We start from the raw sequence: 21,010 nt of genomic DNA on the forward strand, positions 1-21,010 counted from the left end.
CATGTTTTGATTGCTAATATGGAAGTAAGCATATAGTGCACACTCTACCATAGACAGACTGCTTCCCAACATTGCAGTGGTCTGGTTTAGTCGCCCCAGGGAATAATTCAGTGAGAGCAAGTTCACCCGTAGTCAAGAAATGTCAAGGTCGAGAAGTCAAGAATTCGACCAGTCAAGATACTGTTCACTGCCACTGGACATGGGTTTACACCCGTTGTTTTTCTTGACCGGTCAAGACTGTTCATCAATTTTAACTATTCATTCAGTGTTTTAACCGCTCATTTTTACTGTTCGCTTATTTTTCACTGTTCATTAAAAAATTAAAAAAAATTAAAATTTAAAATTAGAATATATTTGATGTAAATAGATGATAATAATGGAGATTTATGCAATTTACTATTTTGAATATAGGGTGTGTGCTTTAATAAGAGGAATTTTCAAACACAACTTTTATTTCATAAAATTTATGCTTACATAAATGAAAAACTAGGAATAAGTACAATACAATTAACAACATGCATAATCACCTAATTATTCAAATCATAATCATAATCCTCATCCTCTCCAGGAATCCAATTTGCGTTTGAAGGGTCATCATTAGGGTTAGGGTTGGTGGAATCACCCGTAGAGAAAGGTGAAAATTGTGGTTGTGTAGGATATCCCCGGGGGTAAGGTGGTTGCGGATAGTATCCACCGGGGTAAGGGGGTTGTGGGAATCCACCGGTGAAGGGAGGTGGTGGGAATCCACCGGTTAAGGGAGGTTATGGGAATCCATCGGGGTAAGGTGGTTGTGGGTATGCACCGGGATAAGGTGGTTGTGGGTATGCACCTGGGTAAGGAGGTTGTGGGTATGCATCACCAAAATTTGGTTGTGGGAATGCACCACCAAAATTGGGTTGCGGATAGTATCCACCCATAGAAGGTGGCGGCTGCTCGTCAAGATCTTCTTTCTCCGCTATCTTCTTTTGTTTTCTTGACCAATAACGCTTTTTATTTGGCGTCATTTTACTTGTATCAATCTCCATAATACGCTATTCCCTCTCTTTATTTCGCTCTTCCCTCTCTTTAATTCGATCTTGCCTTTCTTGAAATAGGAGTTGCTCTTTTCGCATTTCGATTTGCAAGAGGATACATGCTCTTTTTTCTTCCTCTTGGAGACTTCGAGCGAATTCGTCATCGAGTACGTTTTTTCTTGCCCGTGGTTTCCTCTATTTGGTTGTTCGCTATACTCTCGAGAGTGCTTGACAAAGGACTTTGATCTTTCGCTGCCTTCTTTCCTTTCCGTATTGCTTATTTTGCAGCCTTCCTTCCTTGAGGCCTCACATTAGGATTTGCAGTTTCACCTGCAATTACCTCATCTACATCCATGTCCAAGTTGATGGGAGAATTTCCAGGAATTGGTTGTGTGCGCATATGTTGATTTCCTTCATTTGATGTTCCTCCGGATGTATGGCTAGGGATGTCTTTAAATTGTGCAAAGCCCTCCACAACAGCGTAACTATCAAAGCTCTGAAAATTGTGTCTTTTGGCCTTCCCAGTTTTTCTCTTCAACCCGGCATACCACAATTTCTGTGCTTCATCTTGCTACGTAATTAAAAAAAAACAATAAAAAATGCAATTAGTAAAAATATAAACGCTATTATGAAGGGTCATCTATTATAAAGGTCATAATTTTAATAAGAAATTATCTCACCGTTTTGCGTTAAAAATCAATAAGTACAAATATAAACATCGTTGTAATTACATCATTATTTATCAACTAATTATTTTAATTGTAACGAAAAGAAATTACTACAATTAAAACGATATTATAATTACTACATTATTTATCATGTAATATTTTACTATAATGTATCAACAAATTAAATGATTTATCAACAAATACATACCTCATCAACTGCATTCAAACCGCTCTTGTACCAATTTTTTGCTTGCCTTAATGCACAATGCCACTCAAAGAGTTCAACCTTCAAAATTTTCCACCTTCCCTGCAAAGATTGGGCTGATCGGCTCTGCGGCCAATTTGCGTCAAAATGTCGCTTCACGCGCCTCCATAAGTCGTTTTTTTTTCTGATTTGTGCCCACAGCCGGACATTGGCTTACAACTTTCCAAGACTTGCACAATTGAACATCTTCCTCATCCGTCCATCTCCTTTTATCTTGGGTATCTTCACTTTGATCTCCCTCTTGTCCGGCCACTGGACGTGTGTTTCTTGGTTGTTCGGCCATATTGGATATAAACAAATTTGGAAAATCAGAGCAATATGAAGAGGAGGAAGGTGTGACTATGAAATATATATTTTTGGGTGTGAGATGTTACAAAAATTTGTAGGTATTTATAGAGAAATTTTTACATTTTTTACATTTTTTTTCTTCCCGTTTCTTTCCGTTGAATAACCCTTTTTTTTTTCTTCCCGTTTCTTTCCGTTGAATCACCCTTTTTTTTCACTATTCCTTCATTACCGTTAGATCATTGTTTCAATTGAAACCAAAGGCCCAGATTAAAGGACCGTTGGAATCAAAATCACTTAAGAAGCCAACGGTTCGATGCCAAGTGTCCTGCCCCCCACTCAATGTCGCTACGCGACAAAATCCTGCTGCAGGTCGGCCACATGGCGCTTCTGGATTGGTCCGTGTCTTCCACCCTTGGATTAAGCCGCGTCTGTCTCTTTGCGTTTCTTCCTGATGTCACCCACGTTCTCCAGCGGGCAACGCTGGCAGCTCCATGACTTTGGGCAAGAAAAAAGTCACGGCCTTGCCCTTTTTTTTGGCCTTGGTCATGCAAAGCCAACTCTTGGCTGGTAAAGCTTGGGTCGGTGGAAGGTGAGATTTTCTTCAGCTGGGCAACACCTCATCAAATCTCAGCTGGTGCCCGGTCAAAGAGCAACCGCTGCACTTGGTCTGAGGAAGATAGTGGAATATTGATGTCTATGTTGAGATTGGTGTTCATTCTCATGCATAAAGAAGTAATGACCCACAAGTATTAATGTGGTAACTATATTTGAGAATTGACATGTTGGTGTAGAAAACGTTGTTGCATATTTCACGTAGTGCATATGTGGGTAGATTGGCATGGTGAGGTATGTGAATGTATTAATTGTTGTAGGCTATTAATGGGGGTAGCATGTTGAATGAAGACTAGCTTGGACTTTGTTGCCACCCACTTCTCCGAAACTTCTACTATCCACTTCGGGTGGTTATCCACATGGGCTTCTTTGCCATTGATCTGTGACCTGCACAAATTCAGTGCTTAATTTAAAACCCTATCAATGGAGTAAGAATAAGTAGGGATCGTTTTTAACCGGTGTAGATACCTCTACTAGGAAGCTACTTTCCTATGTCACCAAGCATAAGTAACACCCTCTTTGGGACACCCATAAGCCATGGTGACGCTCAACCGCTACTTGCATCTTGTAGCCCTATGTTCAAGCTACGCTTCGGTATCCGGAAGTCGCAAATCCGTCGCCGGGAAGCCACATTTCCGGCCTTGCAAAGTTTCCTTCACAAACATGTTTTCTAGACTAGAATAGTGATTTCTACATCCCACATCTAAGAAAATGTAAAGGAGATGGCTTCCTTCACCTATAAAAGGAATACCTCCTCCCACACTCAATCCATCCCATTACATACTTTGTAATCCCCCTTTGGGCCGCAAGGCTCAACACACTAGTTAAACATTCAAGTGGACATAGTTTCCCGCTAAGGCGGGAGACGAACCACTATACATCTCGTGTCACTCTCTCTCTCTCTCTCTCTCTCTCAAGCTAACTAGAGATCCCACGGATCACTAACGTTAACATTGGCGCTAGAAGCACTCGACCTTCCTTGCCTTGTATTCTCAATCAAGCCTTACATCCTCCGCTACCCATCTTAGCGGTAAAACAAAAAGCAAAATTTTGCATCAAGTGCAACTCGGGCTCATTGCTTAATTCCAGGTCAAGATGAGGTCCCCCGCCAATTTAAAGGGCTAGTCAACTCCGGTCAACGCCCAACTCAAAGGTCAACGCTAACCATGGCCGGTCAACGCTGAAAAAAAAAAATTTCGCTAACTTCCTCTCCACACCCAGAAGACTTCTCTGGGCACCCATGGATAAGCACCAGCGGCACAACTCCGCTGGCATCGAGCCTCCGCTTAGCTCAGTCCCTCCGCCGAGCTCCAAATGACCAGCAGGCTTCACTGCCACCACCAACCAGCGGCTCCGCTCCGCCCAGCTCCGCCAGCACCAGCGGTAATCAGCTCCGCTGAACTCCATCAGCTGCAACGCACAGCCGGGCATGGTTAGCCAAGCAGGGCACCGGAGACACAGCTCCGCCAAGCAAGGCTCCGCTAGCCACCACTCCGCCGGGCAACATCCGCCGAGATTCTCCGCTGGGAAACCTCCGCCGGGTTTCTCCGCCATCACTGCCGAGTTGCACCGCCGAACTTCACCGTCGAGCTGCACCGCTGACAAAAATTACCGCTGGTCTGCAGCGCCGGACTGTACACCGCTAGCAGACCATCCTCCGCCACACCTTTATCCAGCGCCTACTGCTATTAAGGCTTCCGCCAGACTCCGTCCGCCGAAGACCTCCGCCAGCAACAAACCGCTAGCCAAAGCTCCTATAGGAGCCACCGTTGACTATAACTTCACTGACCAAGTCTCCGCTGAGCTCACGCCCTCCGCCAAGAACCCATGTTCTTAAAAACACCGCCGGCCAAATGCTCCGCTCCGCCGGCCCAATGCTCCGCTAGCGCCATCTTAGCAGCTCCCCCACCACCGGCGGTCACCAGCTCCGCTGACTCCATCACCGATAACCAGCTCCGCTAGCACCTCCAGCAGGCACCGCTAGCGTCAACAGCAACCCAAACATGCCCCGAGCTTTGATGGCTGTCAAAATCTGCAAAATAAGCTAAGCCTCTCTCCTCTCAATTTGCCTTTGCTACCGAGATATATGAGATTGTCAACATCACACAATTAAATTATTATTTGTGAACAGTTTAGACTCAAGCCACATACCCTTTGACAATTAATAAAGGGTACACGTGCTAAGCTATGTTCTAAATTTATGACATACACTTAATAGTGTCTGATGGTGCACAACTACAGCACACTTGTCGCTAATTTAGGTGTTCCATGTACATAACCTATAGCCACCTGCGGCACTCTTAATTAATAGATGGGATTCAAACTTGCACGTGACCATGTATGCAGTTCAGACCTTTACACCCACACATGCTTACAAAGTCTACACATATACATGTCAATTAATTTCATTACCTATTTGAAATTCAAAATTGGAGGCACGTGGTGAACATGCTTCTCTCTTAGCTACATATACACATGTTATACGGCTAGTGACTAATAGGCCATGTCAATCAAAACATGTTACATGATATGTTGCATGCATTATAAATTATATGGCACCATGCCACTTAAACGTCCACAATATTAATGCATTGCCATGGCCCCCGGTCAATGCACATATCAAACATTTAATAGTTTTACAAACTTACATGCTAATTGTTTGCTTTGTTTTGAGGTTCGATTATCTCTCTCGGCAACTTCCTCAAAACGGAACCAATACCTCAATAGTTAGTTGATGCATTCCAAATAAAGTCTCACGATCGGATACCTCAATTCTTTACAATCTATTAAAACCTCGGCTCCAGATAAGTCTATCTTTTACGTTCTTTCAATTAGAGCTATTACCATGCATTTGCATGCTTTTACTACTTTTAGGCATGCTTACAAATATATCACAATTGATATGCATGCATTTACATGCTCACTACAACAGAAATGCTAATTTGCGAGGAACAAATTTGTCACTGAAAACTGAGATTTCCTCGCTGTAGTGTTTTCGCGAGGAAAATATTTTTGTCACCAGTTCCTCGCGGTAGGGTGGTCAAGAAAAGTTTCCGCGAGAAAAATAGTATTTCCTCGCCAATCCATTTTCGCGATGAATATATTTTTTTCTCGCCTTTATTCTTTAGCTACAATTTTTTTCCTCGCCTAAACTCATATTTTTTTCTCACTAAAAATTTTTGAAGGCCAGAAAATAGTCGTTAAATATATTTCCCGATAAAATAAATTTCATCGCTAAAGTATTATTTCCTCGCTAATGATATGTAAATAATTTAGAAATTATAAATAATAAAAAAATTGAAAAAATATTCCTCGCCAAAAGTACTCAATGACGAGGAAATTTACATTTGTCGTTATAGGTTATATGGTGTATTCCTCGCCAAATGTACTCAATGACGAGGAAATTTACATTTGTCGATATAGGTTATATGGTGTATTCCTCGCCAAAGGTACTCAATGACGAGGAACTTTACATTTGTCGATATAGGTTATAAGGTTTATAGTGAGGAAATTTACTTTTGTCGTTGTAGGTTGTATTTGCTATAGCGAGGAAATTTACTTTTGTCGTTGTAAGTTGTATAGTCTATAGCGAGGAAATTTATCTTTTGTCGTTGTAGGTTGTATAGTCTATAGCGAGGAATTTTACTTTTGTCGTTGTAGGTTGTATAGTCTATAGCGAGCAAATTTACTTTTGTCGTTGTAGGTTGTATAGTCTATAGCGAGGAAATTTACTTTCATCGCGGTAGATACTATATTCTATAGCGAGGAAATTTACTTTTTGTCGTTGTAAGTTGTATAACCTATAGCGATGAAATTTACTTTCATCGTTGTACATATTATAATCTTTAACGAGGAAATTTATTTTTGTCGTCATAAGTTGTGTATTGTATAGCGATGAAATTTATTTTCGTCGTTATACATTCTATAGCCTATAGCGAGGAAATTCTTTTTCGTTACAATTGATTGCTTATTACGAGGAAAATGTTGACAATACATATGGTTTTGCCACCGATTGTTCTCTACCATATTACATGAAAATATTTAAAAAAAATTGAAATAATAAAACCAATAATAAATCTCATAATAATAAAACCAAAGTAACAATCAAAGTGTTTCCTAACATAAGGAGTAACAAAAATAGTCTAAAACCAATAACAAAATCAAGATGATCTAAAAAATTATTTCTCCATGTTTAAGTTCTCTAATAAAGATACTAACTTGATGGATGTTGCCTGGAAAAGTTAGCCATGAACTCCTCAAACTTTTTGGCTTGCTCCTCCAATCTTTGGATCACCTCATTTTGTGCATCAATCTTTTGTTGTTGAGTCCCTACAAGGTGTTGGGTCTCTTGAAGCTGTTCTTGCAACTCTTTGTTCTTTTCAGACATTTCATTTATCGACGAATGAGAGACCCTTGATGGTGGAGGTCTAGGGCCAAAACCACAACCCTTGATGTAGCCTGATTTGACTCCGAGGACTTTTGCACAAATTTCATCATCTGTCATTGTCCGAGTTCCATCAGGTTGAGTTGTCTCAGTTCGCATCTTAATCATTTCATCCTACAATAAAAAATATATACAGTTAGATATGATATGCAATTTCTCAATTACAACCTGATCAATTTCTCGTTAACAAGTTACTTACCCACTTTGCTTTTGCTCCCAAGTCCCAACCTTTTTTAGTGCTTTTGTACTCTGTTTCAAAGCGATCAATTGCACCTTGCATCTCTCCAGTCTGTGCTGCCTATTGCATTCAAACATATTCTTTTAACATCTACAAATATATATTGAAGCTATAAATTTATTAACAAAATTTATAAATATCTTACAATTTGCTCTTGGTGAGACATAAATGACTTTGACCCAGCTTTGTGGTGATGTGTCAACTTTGACCTATTTATAGCATTCTTCTCTGAACGAATCTGAAAATTATTATGAAATATCCAATAGTTAGTTGGAATCTGAATAAAAACGAAAACTAAGATAACAAAAAAGTGAACTGTGTTGAAAAATAGTTAAAAAAATAAACAATATTGTACCTGAAACTTTTCACTAGAAAAACGAGCACAGAGAAACTCCCATTCTTCCTGAGTCTTGACATCATCGTGTTTGTTTTCAATTGCTTCCTCGATTGTTGAAAATTTCTCAAAATGTTTCTTCAACTTATAACGAAAATTACAAAATACAGTCTGACATGTTTTGTCGCCATTGAATTTGGCGGGTTTTACATAATTTTCCGCCAAACTAATAACGACGAAATAGTTATTTCCTCGCTAATTGCTTCTTTTCACGAGGAAATAGTTCATCGTAAAACACGGGCTTTTAGCGAGGAATCCATAATTTTGTCGCCATTGAATTTGGCGGGTTTTACATAATTTTCCTTCAAACTAATAACGACGAAATCGTTATTTCCTCACTAATTGCTTCTTTTCACGAGGAAATAGTTCATCGTAAAACACGGGCTTTTAGGGAGGAATTCATAATTTTGTCGCCATTGAATTTGGTGGGTTTTGCATAATTTTCCTCCAAACTAATAACGACAAAATAGTTATTTCCTCGCTAATTGCTTCTTTTCACGAGGAAATAGTTCATCGTAAAACACAGGATTTTAGCGAGGAATCCATAATTTTGTTGCCATTGAATTTGGCGGGTTTCACATAATTTTCCGCCAAACTAATAACGACGAAATCATTATTTCCTCGCTAATTGCTTCTTTTCACGAGGAAATAGTTCATCGTAAAACACGGGATTTTAGCGAGGAATCCATAATTTTGTCACCATTGAATTTGGCGGGTTTTACATAATTTTCCGCCAAACTAATAACGACGAAATCGTTATTTCCTCGTTGAATGTCGTTTTCGCGATGAAAAAATTCCTCACCCTAGTCTCATATTTCCTCGCTAATAACTTGATGATTTAGGAGACCAAACTATGGTCACCTTTAGTGATGAACAAAAATATTCGTCGTAGAAAGTGGTGTATAGTGAGGAAATTATGTTTCTCGCAGAAAACTTAATGACATTTAGTGAGGAATCGAAATCTTCCTCGTAAAAAGTGACATTTACTGACGAAAATAAATTCCTCGCAAAAAACTTGGTCGCTAAAAAGACTTTTTGTTGTAGTGGCTACTATGAGTTTAAGCATGCTTACACCTTGTACTAATTTTACTAGTACACCTACTATGCTCAAGGCCATGCTTAAATATCTCAATCATCCTTAAGCATGTCTACACAAAATGTTATTAGCATCCACACTACAAGTACATGCTATACACGTATGCCATGCTCCTATTTTAATTGCAAAATTAAATAAACATAGGACACTCAAACAAAATATTATTACTTGCTCTATTTGTTTGTCATTGTTCGTACAAATACAAACTTTACAAGTCTATGGTCTACGACCAACCGCCAAGCGGTAAGGCAACGCCTCATAATGACAGTGACCGCTACGCGGCATCGCAGTCAAGCTTTTCTCCTCCGGGAAAGAGTAAAGGGATTGGTTAACGTAGCCCACAGCAGCCATTGATCCGGCATTTAACTCCCGACACTTGGGTATCAAAGATTAGGTTCGCTACCTAACACCCACTGCTTAAACGCAGCTCCCCTCATCAAATAATTTTCCGACCATACAGAGGTCTATCGCCAGGAGTAGGGGACTCCTCGGAGGGCCTAGCAGGGGCCCACCCGAAAGGGCAAAAGCGTTCACTCCGACCAATTCTAGATGGACAACGCACTCGCACTAATTATGCTTGATATACGGCACAAAGCTACGCTTTGGTATCAACCCCGCAAGAAAACCTCATTGATCGGGGACTTGTACATACAGCCCAGCATAATTAGCAACGGTCCCGCTCATGCCACATGGCATCACCCTTGAGTTACCTGTTCATGCCTCAGCGGCAACTTCGAGCTTTCACGCTCTCGCCTCAGAGGCAAGTTCGAGTTTTCACACTCACGCCTTCGCGGCACCTTCGAGCTTCCGCTCACACCTTCACGGCACCCCGAGTTTTCCACTCACGCCTTCACGGCACCCCGAGCTTTCCGCTCACGCCTTCGCGACACCTTCGAGCTTCCGCTCACGCCTTCACGGCATCCCGAGTTTTCCGCTCATGCCTTCCCGGCAACCCTTGAGCTTCCGCTCACCCCCGAGCTCCCCGCTCACGAGCTTCCCGCTCATGCCTTCCCGGCAACCCCGAGCTTTCCGCTCATGCCTTCTCGACAACTCACGAGCTTCCCGCTCATGCCTTCCTGACAACCCCGAGCTTTACGCTCATGCCTTCCCGGCAACCCTCGAGCTTCCCGCTCATGCCTTTCCGGCAACCACGAACTTTCCGCTCATGCCTTCCCGGCAACCCCGAGTTTTCCGCTCACGCCTTCCCGGCACCCCCGAGCTTTCACGCTCTTGCCTTTCGGCATTCCCAAGCTTTACACTCATGTCTCCTCGACACACTACACGTTAATGGAACATTGAATTTTTCTACCATTTGTCGTTTACCGATTGCAACAAATTGAATTCTTTTCGCGTTCCATTAGTACGAGCAAAAAAACCAAACAAACACAACAGTACACACGTTCATTATTCATGACTTACAAATGCATACCTTCGCGGCACTTATGCAACTTACATCTCACGAGCGTAACCCCGTCAAACTCGACCTCGTTCGCTCCCTCACGCCCGTCACACATTTTTCATATGCAATCCATTTGCTCACACAACCATATGCGTTCTCAAGTTTCTACGTCATAACCGATCATACTCGGCGCCATTTGCATGTATACATCCACATGTATCACGCACCTCATACATTCGTATATACCAACGCATATCAATGCAACTCACATTTGTTGCCCAATGCAACGAGCATTCTACATATGCGTGTTTTTGTCTTTGTTGTGCAGGTTAACGAGTCCCTTCTTGCTTACGGAGTTCGGGGACTTGTAGGGGCTCCGTGCCGCCCGCTCACTTATGCTTGGTGACTTCATGTTTATAACTCCCCAACCAAGAAGCTCCTCTTACTTGGGGACTTCGGGGACTTGTAGATACCTCTACTAGGAAGCTACTTTGCTATGTCACCAAGCATAAGTAACACCTTCTTTGGGACACCCACAAGCCATGGTGAGGCCCAACCGCTACTTGCATCTTGTAGCCCTATGTTCAAGCTACGCTACGGTATCCGGAAGTCACAAATCCGTCGCCGCGAAGCCACCTTTCCGGCCTTGCAAAGTTGCCTTCACAAACATGTTTTCTAGACTAGAATAGTGATTTCTACATCCCACATCTAAGAAAATGTAAAGGAGATGGCTTCCTTCACCTATAAAAGGAATGCCTCCTCCCACACTCAATCCATCCCATTACATACTTTGTAATCCCCCTTTGGGCCGCAAGGCTCAACACACTAGTTAAACATTCAAGTGGACGTAGTTTCCCACTAAGGCGGGAGACGAACCACCATACATCTCGTGTCACTCTCTCTCTCAAGCTAACTAGAGATCCCACGGATCACTAACGTTAACAACCGGGGATTAGAGACTTATTATTCCTGCAAAATAAAACGTTAGATAAAAGAAAACAAAGTTATATAATTACTTATTTACGAAAAGTACAAAGAAAGGGGATTTAGGATTTAATTTCTAAACTACAACTAATTAAGTATATACAAGTGACTCACCAAAACAAAGAATCAAATAGATTTATATGAATGGAACAAAAATAGATAGAGTTGACTACTACTAACAAGTTGGCAAGGTTTCAAAGCACAAATCACGAATCAAAACATGTTATAGCAAGGAATTGATCAAGAACATAGATGAACGCATACAAAGTCCTTATTACTTCCCTTAATTAAACTAACTAGATGAACGCACCATAGTTAATCCTATTGAGCATGCAATTACTAGTGGTAGCTAATCACTGACAAGAACACTTTCAACGCATTAAGCACACATGGAAGTTTGATCAATTCAAACAAAACACACAAGTTGGAACGTCATAAATGTATGCAAGACTCATTGTTGATTTACCTAAGGAACTATAGGTTTTCCACTTCAATTATTAAGACCTAGAATGCTAGCATATCTTAATATGGATTCAATTACATGCTCATCGATCAAAGTCTACATCCAAAGATCAATAAACAAGCAAACAATGCTCTTTTAGTACAAAACCAACAATCATGCATAACAAGTTGAAATCACAATTTATAACTTTGAAAACCTAAAACCTAAAACATGCTTCATAGTATTCGAAAACTACATATCTAAAATCAATTCTTCATCCTCACATGAAATCGCAAACATATTCGATTAAAACCAAAATCAAATCCGAAATTAGTTTTACAAAGAAACGAAACCGAAAACATAAAAAGATGTTCATGGTTACACTTTTAAAATCTTCAAGAATGCAAGAAGCTTCAAAGGTGGTGGAATGAATGAGAATCACGGCAAGGATGCTTGAATGGAGATGGGGATGCTCACGGTCTTGAACTTTGAAGAATGGAAGATTGCCGAAATATTGAGAGAAGAAGGGGACAAGTTTGTGTTTATGATTCTGAATTTTGTGGTGGTGTTTGACGTATCACAATGCCTCCTATATATAGTGCACGACATGCTTGGGTATCGAGGTTGATTTCTACTTCAATGACATCATTCAACCAATCAAAATATTCCTTAAGAGGTAGAGAATAATCTTGAATCTTCTTAAATATCTTCTTTGCCAAAATTACTATGTATCTTCTCTAAAATTGGTCTTCATTCAACTCATATGCAATCAGGAAACCTTCATTGATAAATATTCTATTTATTTTCTTTTCTATAATTCACACGAATTAGATATTCTTCCAAATCTCCCAAATTGAACCTTTGCCGAAATCTTCTTGTTATTTCCTTTATTTCTCACGGAAAAAATTAATAATTATGGGACAAGGATTCCTCTTTGACATCCAGACCACTCTAGAAACTCATATGCAAGTCACATGCTTTAATTTTTGGGTCAGGCTTCTTCAACTTGGATAATTTCGAAACCCATCTTCAATTGTGACGCAAACCTTGTCATCTAGAACATTCTTGAGTCATCTTGAAGTCACAACATCTCCTAGCCTTCCTAGGTATCCTAGTATCATCAGGACTCCTAATGCAATCAGGTTTCCTAGTCTAATTGGGACTCTTTTTTTCCGGGATGTTCTGGAAACTTCTTGAACTCTCTTTGTGTGATAGGGATTCCCAGTCATATTAGGTTTCCTTTTCCTGATAGGAATAGATTTCCTTATCCAACTGGGATTCTGTCATTTGTCATTTTTGATCATCATTTCCACGAGCTCACTCCTAGTGACTCAGGATTCCTACTTCAACTGGAATTCCTTCTCCTAATTGGATTGGGAAAACTTCATTTCTCCATTTTTTTTCCATTTCTGCGCAAAATAACTCTTTATCTACCTTTACAGACTCAAAAGTACCTAAAAACACTAAACTAAGTCAGAAATGATAATGTTAAGAGAATAACCAAGTAAAATGTAAACATCAAAATCATAGTCAATATTGCTCCTATCAATTTGTGGCTGAGCAGAACTGGAGCAAATCTGGAAGAATGGAAGACGTTTCCTTTGTCGTCTACCAAGGAGAGAATGAACCCATTCTAACATAAAGGACAGAGTGAAGCGTTTTTTACTGAGCCTGACATTCATTTTTGGTCTTCATCTGCTAAACGGCGTGTGTAAATCACGCACTGTTATCCCCCGGTTGGATAATGGATACCCACCTTGGGTGGTCAGCAGACGCTCTCCTGGTGGGTTGTGCATGAGAGTGAGAGGGGAAAAAAATCTCTTAGGTGAGATATTGTGTTCTTGGGTATTATTCTATGAGTGACGGTATACAAGGGATTTGAGATTTGGGTTATGAGATTTAGCTGATGTCTCTTGTACTAGTTTTATTCTCATAGTGAAAGAGCAAATATCTTAGGTGGACATTTGCAAGAAATTTGCCTAACCACGTTAAATCTCGTGTCAACTATTTTTCATCCTTGTTTGTTTATTCTGCTTTATTGTGATGTAGTTGCGGAGTGTGTCTAATCCTAAATCTCGGTCCGTTCGTGGGATTAAAATGTCAACAGTCTATGGTTTAGAATTGCCAGCTGATCAGGTCTGTAATACTCTTTAACTGTGCCATGAATTGTTGGACGTCTTATATGGTTTACCATCACTTGTGGATTAGCCATGTTTTCTGTTTTTTTTAAAGGGGTTTGGAACCCAGCCTAGCTGGGAGGCTTAGCCCCACGCTCGATTCCATTTATTGAATTAATACTTTGCAACAGGGGGGACATAATACCTGAACCCCATGCTACATTAGAAAGATTACAAACATCCTTATAGAGAACATCCCGAATAATAACAGGAGTCTCATCTAACCATACATCAGAAATATAATTAAAACTAGCAAGGTGCGCTAACCTGTTGGCTACACCGTTTGCTTCACTGAAGATGTGACTAACCTGACTTGAGTGAAAAGATGTCAAATATGACTTACAATCATCGATAATATGCCCACTGTCAGATCTATCTTCCACCTCACGCTGTAGAGCAGTGACAACAAGGGAACAATCACTCTCAATGTCAATAACGGTCATGTCCTGATGGATTGCCAATAAGAGCCTAGCCCTACATGCTTCAGCCTCCATATGTAAAGCAGATGAAGCATGTGGGAAATACCGAGCCAGAGCTGACAAACACATACCATTTTCATCACGTATCACAACTCCCACTCCACCATCACTATAATCAGCCCGGTAACTCTCATCCACATTCACTTTTAGACGCCCACTAGGAGGGTTCTGCCATTTGGTCTTTTCCCTTTTACCTTTCACATTTCCATGCACATGAAGTTGCTGATATTCCTCAAGAAATTTACTAGCCCATTGAGCAGCATTAGATGCACAGAAGAAATTCCCATTCCACAAAACATTATTTCTTTCAGACCATATGACCCAGAGTGCCATGAAAAAAGCAGAACATTTGTTACCATCCAATTTATCAATGACGTTCAACACCCAACCCTCCACGCATGAAGCAGCCACCTTCTTGGCCCAAAGGCCCAATTTGGTACACACCCAAAAGCATGTGGTAACATCACAATCTCTGAACAGGTGTAATCCATCTTCTAATGCATGATTACAAAAAAGACAATTACTATCAAGAAGACTAACCTTGTTTTCAGTCTTTCGTAAGTTGAGAGTTATTTAATTCCATGAAATCTGTGATCACTCAGCTTGCATTTTCCCTTTACCAGTTGAACAATCTTCTCTGTTTCCTAAACAAAAGAATTCTTGCATTGCTAATGGTTGCCCCATTGAATCAGCTGGCACTATGCCAAAAATGTCATCAGACGACAGACATCAGACAACAGAAAGCTGATTTTCTGTTGTCTGAGTTTTTCAGACGACAGATAAATTAAATGTGTTGTCTGAATACACTGAAAAACAATACTTGTTTCATTTTCAATATGTGATCATATTCAGACAACATATATATGTTGTTGTAAAAGATTGAAATTTTTCATATCAAACCCAAAGTAATTCCCTCCAAGAAATTGAAGTACTTTCCCTCTCAAAATCTCAAAACCCAGGCTGACTAGTCAATGAGGGTGATATTCAGACAACATAATTAAGAAATTGTGTTGTCTGAGTAAGCTGTGTTTGACTTCTTCTTTTTTAAACTCTTTTTTGGCACACAAAACCCTCGACAATACCCACTCTCTCTCAGTCTCAGCAACCATTGGCCCTGTCTAAGTTTCTATCCCCTCTTTCACCAGCAACCAAAAACTCGGAAGCTCACGCACATCCAAGCTATCGAGGAAGGAAAGCGTAGCAATAATACCTAAATCTCGGCCTTCTTTCAGATCTGAGAATCCTTACCCAAACCTAAGCCACCGTTCTTAGTCTCTCGTTCAACCCCAATCCTTGTTCATATTTTATGCTCCTCGATTTTCTGATCAAATTCGATAACGCTTAATGGAGCCAATGCCATCCTCCTCCTTCCTCGCCATCTTCGAGAAGAAGACCACCAAAATCGATCTCTACCACCCATTTTGCAACTACATCGCTTTCAATGGCTCAGATCGCAGGGCCCAGAACATTGAAGACAACCTCCAAATGAGGAAGAGGGGGGCTTGATCTGCTAAGATTAGGATTCCATTTGTGCATTCGGGGATTTTGGGGCAATCCGATTTGGGGGTTTCTCGGCTACGATTTGGTGAGTTAAATCTTGTTTAGCATGTCTCGATTTGGTTTGGTGATTATTCATTGGCTTTGGTTTGGTGATTATTCATTGTCTTGCATGTTTCGATTTCTCCTTCGAAATTGGAGAAGTTAGAGTGCTGCTATTGTGGGTATATTGATCTCTGATTCCAAGCTCTTTGGTTAAAGGCGTTCTTCTTCAGCAAACCCTTCAGGCCATTGTTGCTATCATTTTGTTCACGGTATGAATGTTACTTCTCCTCTATTTTCCTTTTCTGTAGAGACAGATTCTAGTTGATGTTGATTTTGCATAAGAATGGAATCAGATTAGGAAATTTTAGTATATATGATGAATGGTGCTTTTCGCTATTCAGGTGCTTTTCTCCTTGTTATTTGTTTCTGTTGGGATTTGATTATTATGGTTTTCACCGATTGATTGCACATCTCTATGTTAATCTATGAACCTTGGTGGCCATTCCTTTTTTTTTTTTTTTTGATACTGGGTTTTCTTTGTTTTGCTTTTTCTCATTCGAGAATTAATTTATATGATTGATCATCATTTGCTGGCTGTATTTATATCATTCACTGGTACTTAAGAACAAAGATGGGTGTGCTTTTGCTATGAAATCATGGATGTGCTTTTGCTCTTGATGGCAGATCTGAATTTTGGGTTTATTATCGGTCTTGTAGAAAATCGGACATGGTCTTCGATTTCAGGTTTCGATTGTAAATTATGGCGAGAATTGCATACCCATAAAATTTCGCAGACAGGGCTGCTAGGTGCTTTCGTTATCAAAAAGCTTTATTTTGCAAGGTATATCGTTAGGATTTACATGTTATGCCAAAAGAAATTTCTTTTAATATCAGAGCGTCTTTATATTTCTATGTTGAAAGGACCCTTGGTTTTTACAATATATATTTTTTCCTTGACAACTTGCTTTCTGGCATATTTAGGCACTGGACAAATCATGAGGTTGCTCTTATGATGCTCATGGCATACCTTTCATATATGCTGGCTGAAGTAAGGTTTCCTTCTACTCTGGGACTTTTACAAAAGGCGTCCTTCTTCACTCTCTTTGTCAGCTTCAATATATTGTCTATATAGATCTTATTGCTTTAGGCATGTAGCTAAATCATAATGATAGATTTTGATATGTCACTACTACAGAAATTGAAACAGACGACGGGCAAAAACTGTCGTCTGATATGGAGGCTGACCGTCGTATATCGAGGCGTCGTCTGATGAAGGTCGATTGTAGGGAACCGTCATGTGAAGGGCTCGGCAGCATGCCGACAGCCTATCGACAGCATGCCGGCAGCCTGTCGACAGCATTGGCTGTTGTGTACTATTCTTCAGACAACGGGCGATTTTAAAAACTGTTGTGTGATTGCGATTCAGATGTCGTTTTATTTTATGGTCATTGTGTGACTTATATTCAGACGACAGTTTTTATTTTGTAGCCGTCATAACTATTGTATACATTCGACAGTTCTTTTGGCAAAAAGTGTGGTGTGAAGACTAACAATTAAATGTATCTGTGCTTTAAGATGACACATTGAGCTTTTACAATTGTGCTATAAAATGTTGGTCAAGATATATAACAATCAAATTAATTCAAATCCCACCATATGTAAAATGAATTCAGTAAATTGATATCAAATAGGGAGTATTTCCCAAATATTCATACACAAATTTAAGAGGGTCATTTGTACATTTGTCTTATTTCTCTGTTTCTGTCGACTTTTGCTATTTTGTACATCATACAATGGCCGAGTACCCTTGCAGCTCCATGTCTACAAGTCGAGCTACTGTCTGTGATCCTTGGGACTAGTAAGAATGGGCAGCCCTTCTTTGAGTTCCAACTGATATCCCAATAACCATTCCAACAACAATTGAATAGATGCAGAAGTTTTCAATTGATGTTAAAAGCTGCAACCATCAAACAAACATTACTTTTTGTTTACATTTAGCATCGGTGAAATTGGTCATTAATACAATGTATAGAAATTGTTCCCATCTATTAACCCATAAGATTAGCTCATCTATGATTAATACATGCAAGGTGGAGAATGTGAAATAAACCTGCTGGAAATAACTAACGTGTATTGTTTTCTCCACAAGATCAGCTGACTTTCCAGAGAAAGTATGGATACATATTTTCTAATAATCATGTATAGCCTTGGCACATGCAAACATATGAAAATATAGGTCTACTTTTAGCATCTGCCTTCTCGATAAGGTATTAGCCAGTTTGGTTAGATCTTTTCCTTACTTTAATGAGGTCAAGAATGCAATTACCTGACTTGAGTTGCAAAGCATGGTTTCAGTATGTGCATAGAGTTCCTCTGACAATGAAGCATGATAGAGCCTTATATACTTTTTTTCCAACTACCTGAAGATAAGCAATCAATTCGAGTCACATAGATGTTTGATCATAGAAACTAGTAACTTGCCAAAATATGCATCAATGCACACACAAACACATACATCCACGTGGAAGTACATGCATACAACATATGCCTTTGTATATGGAATTATGATTCATGACATATATGCATGGTAAAATGGTTCTGCACTTAAAAGTTAAAACAAATATGTTTCATGGGCACTAAAAATCTTAGTCTTCACAACAAATGGAGGTGTGCACATCTAGTATAAGTGAGGGTATAGTATGACTGCACGTTGATAGAGCTGTAAGAGGACGTATGAAGTCTTTAGGTACCTTACTTTGTATAAAATATGAAGCTAGGTAGCAGCTTGACATATATAAAGAGACACTGATGCAAGAACAATAACAGAGAGATATTTAGTTAAAAGAAACAAAGAGAAAACTGCATCTTGATCCTACTTTCTTTCTTTTGTTTTTTTGTTCCCAACCAAATAATCCTGAGAAGATTGAAACCAAAACAATCCTATTTTTCTTTTCAGTAGATTAAAAACATCTAAGGCAATTACTTCCGACTGCAATCATAAAACAGATTTGCGAGTTCTGTAAGACAGTAAAAGTAATTAACTGCACTATGCCACTACGGGAACAATATAACAACACTTTTTACATGACCTTTACTTCTCCTCTTACCTTTCGTGATTTTGGAATGAATCAACCTCTTACTTTGATATTCTAGGACCATGCTTTTCAAAAGTACAGAAAACATCACAGACATAAACTAATGATATGGTTGGTACCAAGATGATTATATGCACCAAAGTAAAGCTCCCTCATAAGTGACAAAGACCTCAATATGCTAGATACAATTGATTACAGCGCCTTTATATTCACCACCATAATCTTAAAAATAAATAAGAAAGACCAATTTTTTCCCTATCAGAAGTTCCTATACTTGCAGGACATAAAGTAATATATATATATATATATATATATATATATATATATATATATATATATAAGCAGCTGTAAGCGTTCTGTATAAAAAAAAACCATGATCAAATAATTCCTTAACAGTGCTGATATCAATGGTATATGAACAGATCTACAACCGATTCATATTTATATGTTCAATTGAGCAATATTCCCTACAACCTACAAAACAAAATGTTTGATACACCAAGGCAAGAATATATACTTCAAGAAATCAAATATTGCAAAACTTAAAACTGAAAATAGTACCTGTATTGGAATGTACAAAAATGAGATAACATCAAGTTTCAGTATCTCCAAAACGGAAGTGCTAGCTTCTCTAAGCAGCTGAAACTTAATTCCAAAAATCATTGTCATGTAGAGGCCAAAATAATGATGAAAATAAATAAAATCACCAAAACCAATATAGAATTCAGCAGTGGCACAGTACATGCATAGCGTAATTCAATTTACCACAAGTCCACAACTGATGCAATTCAATTTACCAGCTTGACCATGCTGGAGCCTGGAGAGGGAGAGAGCCAGAGAGGACAGAGGAGAGCCAGAAAGGACAATGGCGATGGCGACTTCGTCATTTTGAAATTTGAACCCAGACTGAAGAGAGGCGATGGCGATGGCAAGCGGCGGAAGGAGAACCCTAATCTTCGAGACAGCGACTCACCGATTTGGGCATTTAGCTTTTTAAATGCCCAGAAATTACCCAAATCTCTTTCTCTTTCACTTTGTACAAAGCAAAAAACACACAGCCGATCTCGGAAATTGCAAGAGAGAGGGGGGTTGTTACCAGAGATAGTTGGATTTGATGTTGGCCTGAGCGCGGTCAGAATAGAGCTCGGAGTTGTTGAGGTCAACATCGATGAAGGGCTTCACTATTTCCCAGATCGAATAACCCATTAGGTTTTGGTCTGGGTTTGTCGAGAAGAGAGAGAGAGAGAGAGCTTTGGTTGGGATTTGTAGAAGAAGAAATAGGGTTTGACGAGAAAAGGTTTGTCGAGGGGGAGAGAGGTCGGGTTTTGCCAAGCAGAGGGAGTGTTGGGGTTGCCAGTGAGTGCAGAGTGTGAGGCAAGTCGAGAGAATTGGGTCTGTCGAGAGTGAGGCGAGGCGAGAGTGAGGCGCTGTCGAGAGAGGGTTTTGATTTTGGCCTTTTGGGTATGTTTGTTCTTTTTGTTATTTTGTTTTACTCGAGTGTTAGGGTTTCAAACTCGACCCTATCAATTTGGACAAGGAATGACACAACAGATTTGTGTAAAAATGTGGTCTGAATACAACCATTTAAATTTGAGGGTTTTCTCATCGAATGTTTAATACCTATTAGGGGGGAATGTGGAGTTTGATATGAGATTTGGCACCACATACATGGCAGAAAATTTGCCACTCAATTTTTTTTGGGTCATACAACGGTTCTATCCTTAAACGTCTTCTAAACTCATTCGTAATTTCTTATCAGACGACGGATTTTATAAAAACGACATCTAAAAAAATAAAAATCAATCAGACGACGGAAAATTGTGATGCGTCGTCTGAGAGGCGTCGTCTGATTCAATTTTTGTAGTAGTGTGTAT

At 39.7% G+C, this 21,010-nt stretch overlaps 1 protein-coding gene and 2 long non-coding RNA genes across 3 annotated transcripts; 1 reads left to right on the forward strand and 2 right to left on the reverse strand.

Moving 5' to 3' along the window:
* Positions 1-6,939: 6,939 nt before the first annotated feature.
* LOC133716401 (uncharacterized) lies at positions 6,940-14,832 on the reverse strand. The gene is made up of 7 exons (XM_062143113.1): positions 14,364-14,832; positions 14,166-14,240; positions 13,278-13,297; positions 7,884-8,033; positions 7,674-7,766; positions 7,490-7,588; positions 6,940-7,404 (listed from the first exon to the last, which is right to left on the reverse strand). Exons 1-7 carry the CDS (start codon positions 14,830-14,832, stop codon positions 7,060-7,062), a joined length of 1,251 nt encoding a protein of 416 aa, XP_061999097.1. The 3' UTR covers positions 6,940-7,059.
* A 1,104-nt stretch (positions 14,833-15,936) lies between these two features.
* LOC133713579 (uncharacterized) lies at positions 15,937-17,092 on the forward strand. The gene is made up of 3 exons (XR_009848121.1): positions 15,937-16,310; positions 16,759-16,882; positions 17,023-17,092. It is a non-coding gene; the product is annotated as an uncharacterized LOC133713579 (long non-coding RNA).
* Positions 17,093-17,700: 608 nt separating this feature from the next.
* LOC133718924 (uncharacterized) lies at positions 17,701-20,589 on the reverse strand. Its single transcript, XR_009850665.1, has 3 exons — positions 19,698-20,589; positions 18,368-18,461; positions 17,701-17,998 (listed from the first exon to the last, which is right to left on the reverse strand). It is a non-coding gene; the product is annotated as an uncharacterized LOC133718924 (long non-coding RNA).
* Between the last annotated feature and the right edge of the window lie 421 nt (positions 20,590-21,010).

Source organism: Rosa rugosa, chromosome 6 (genome assembly GCF_958449725.1).
Source record: "Rosa rugosa chromosome 6, drRosRugo1.1, whole genome shotgun sequence".
NCBI classification, from domain to species: domain Eukaryota; kingdom Viridiplantae; phylum Streptophyta; class Magnoliopsida; order Rosales; family Rosaceae; genus Rosa; species Rosa rugosa.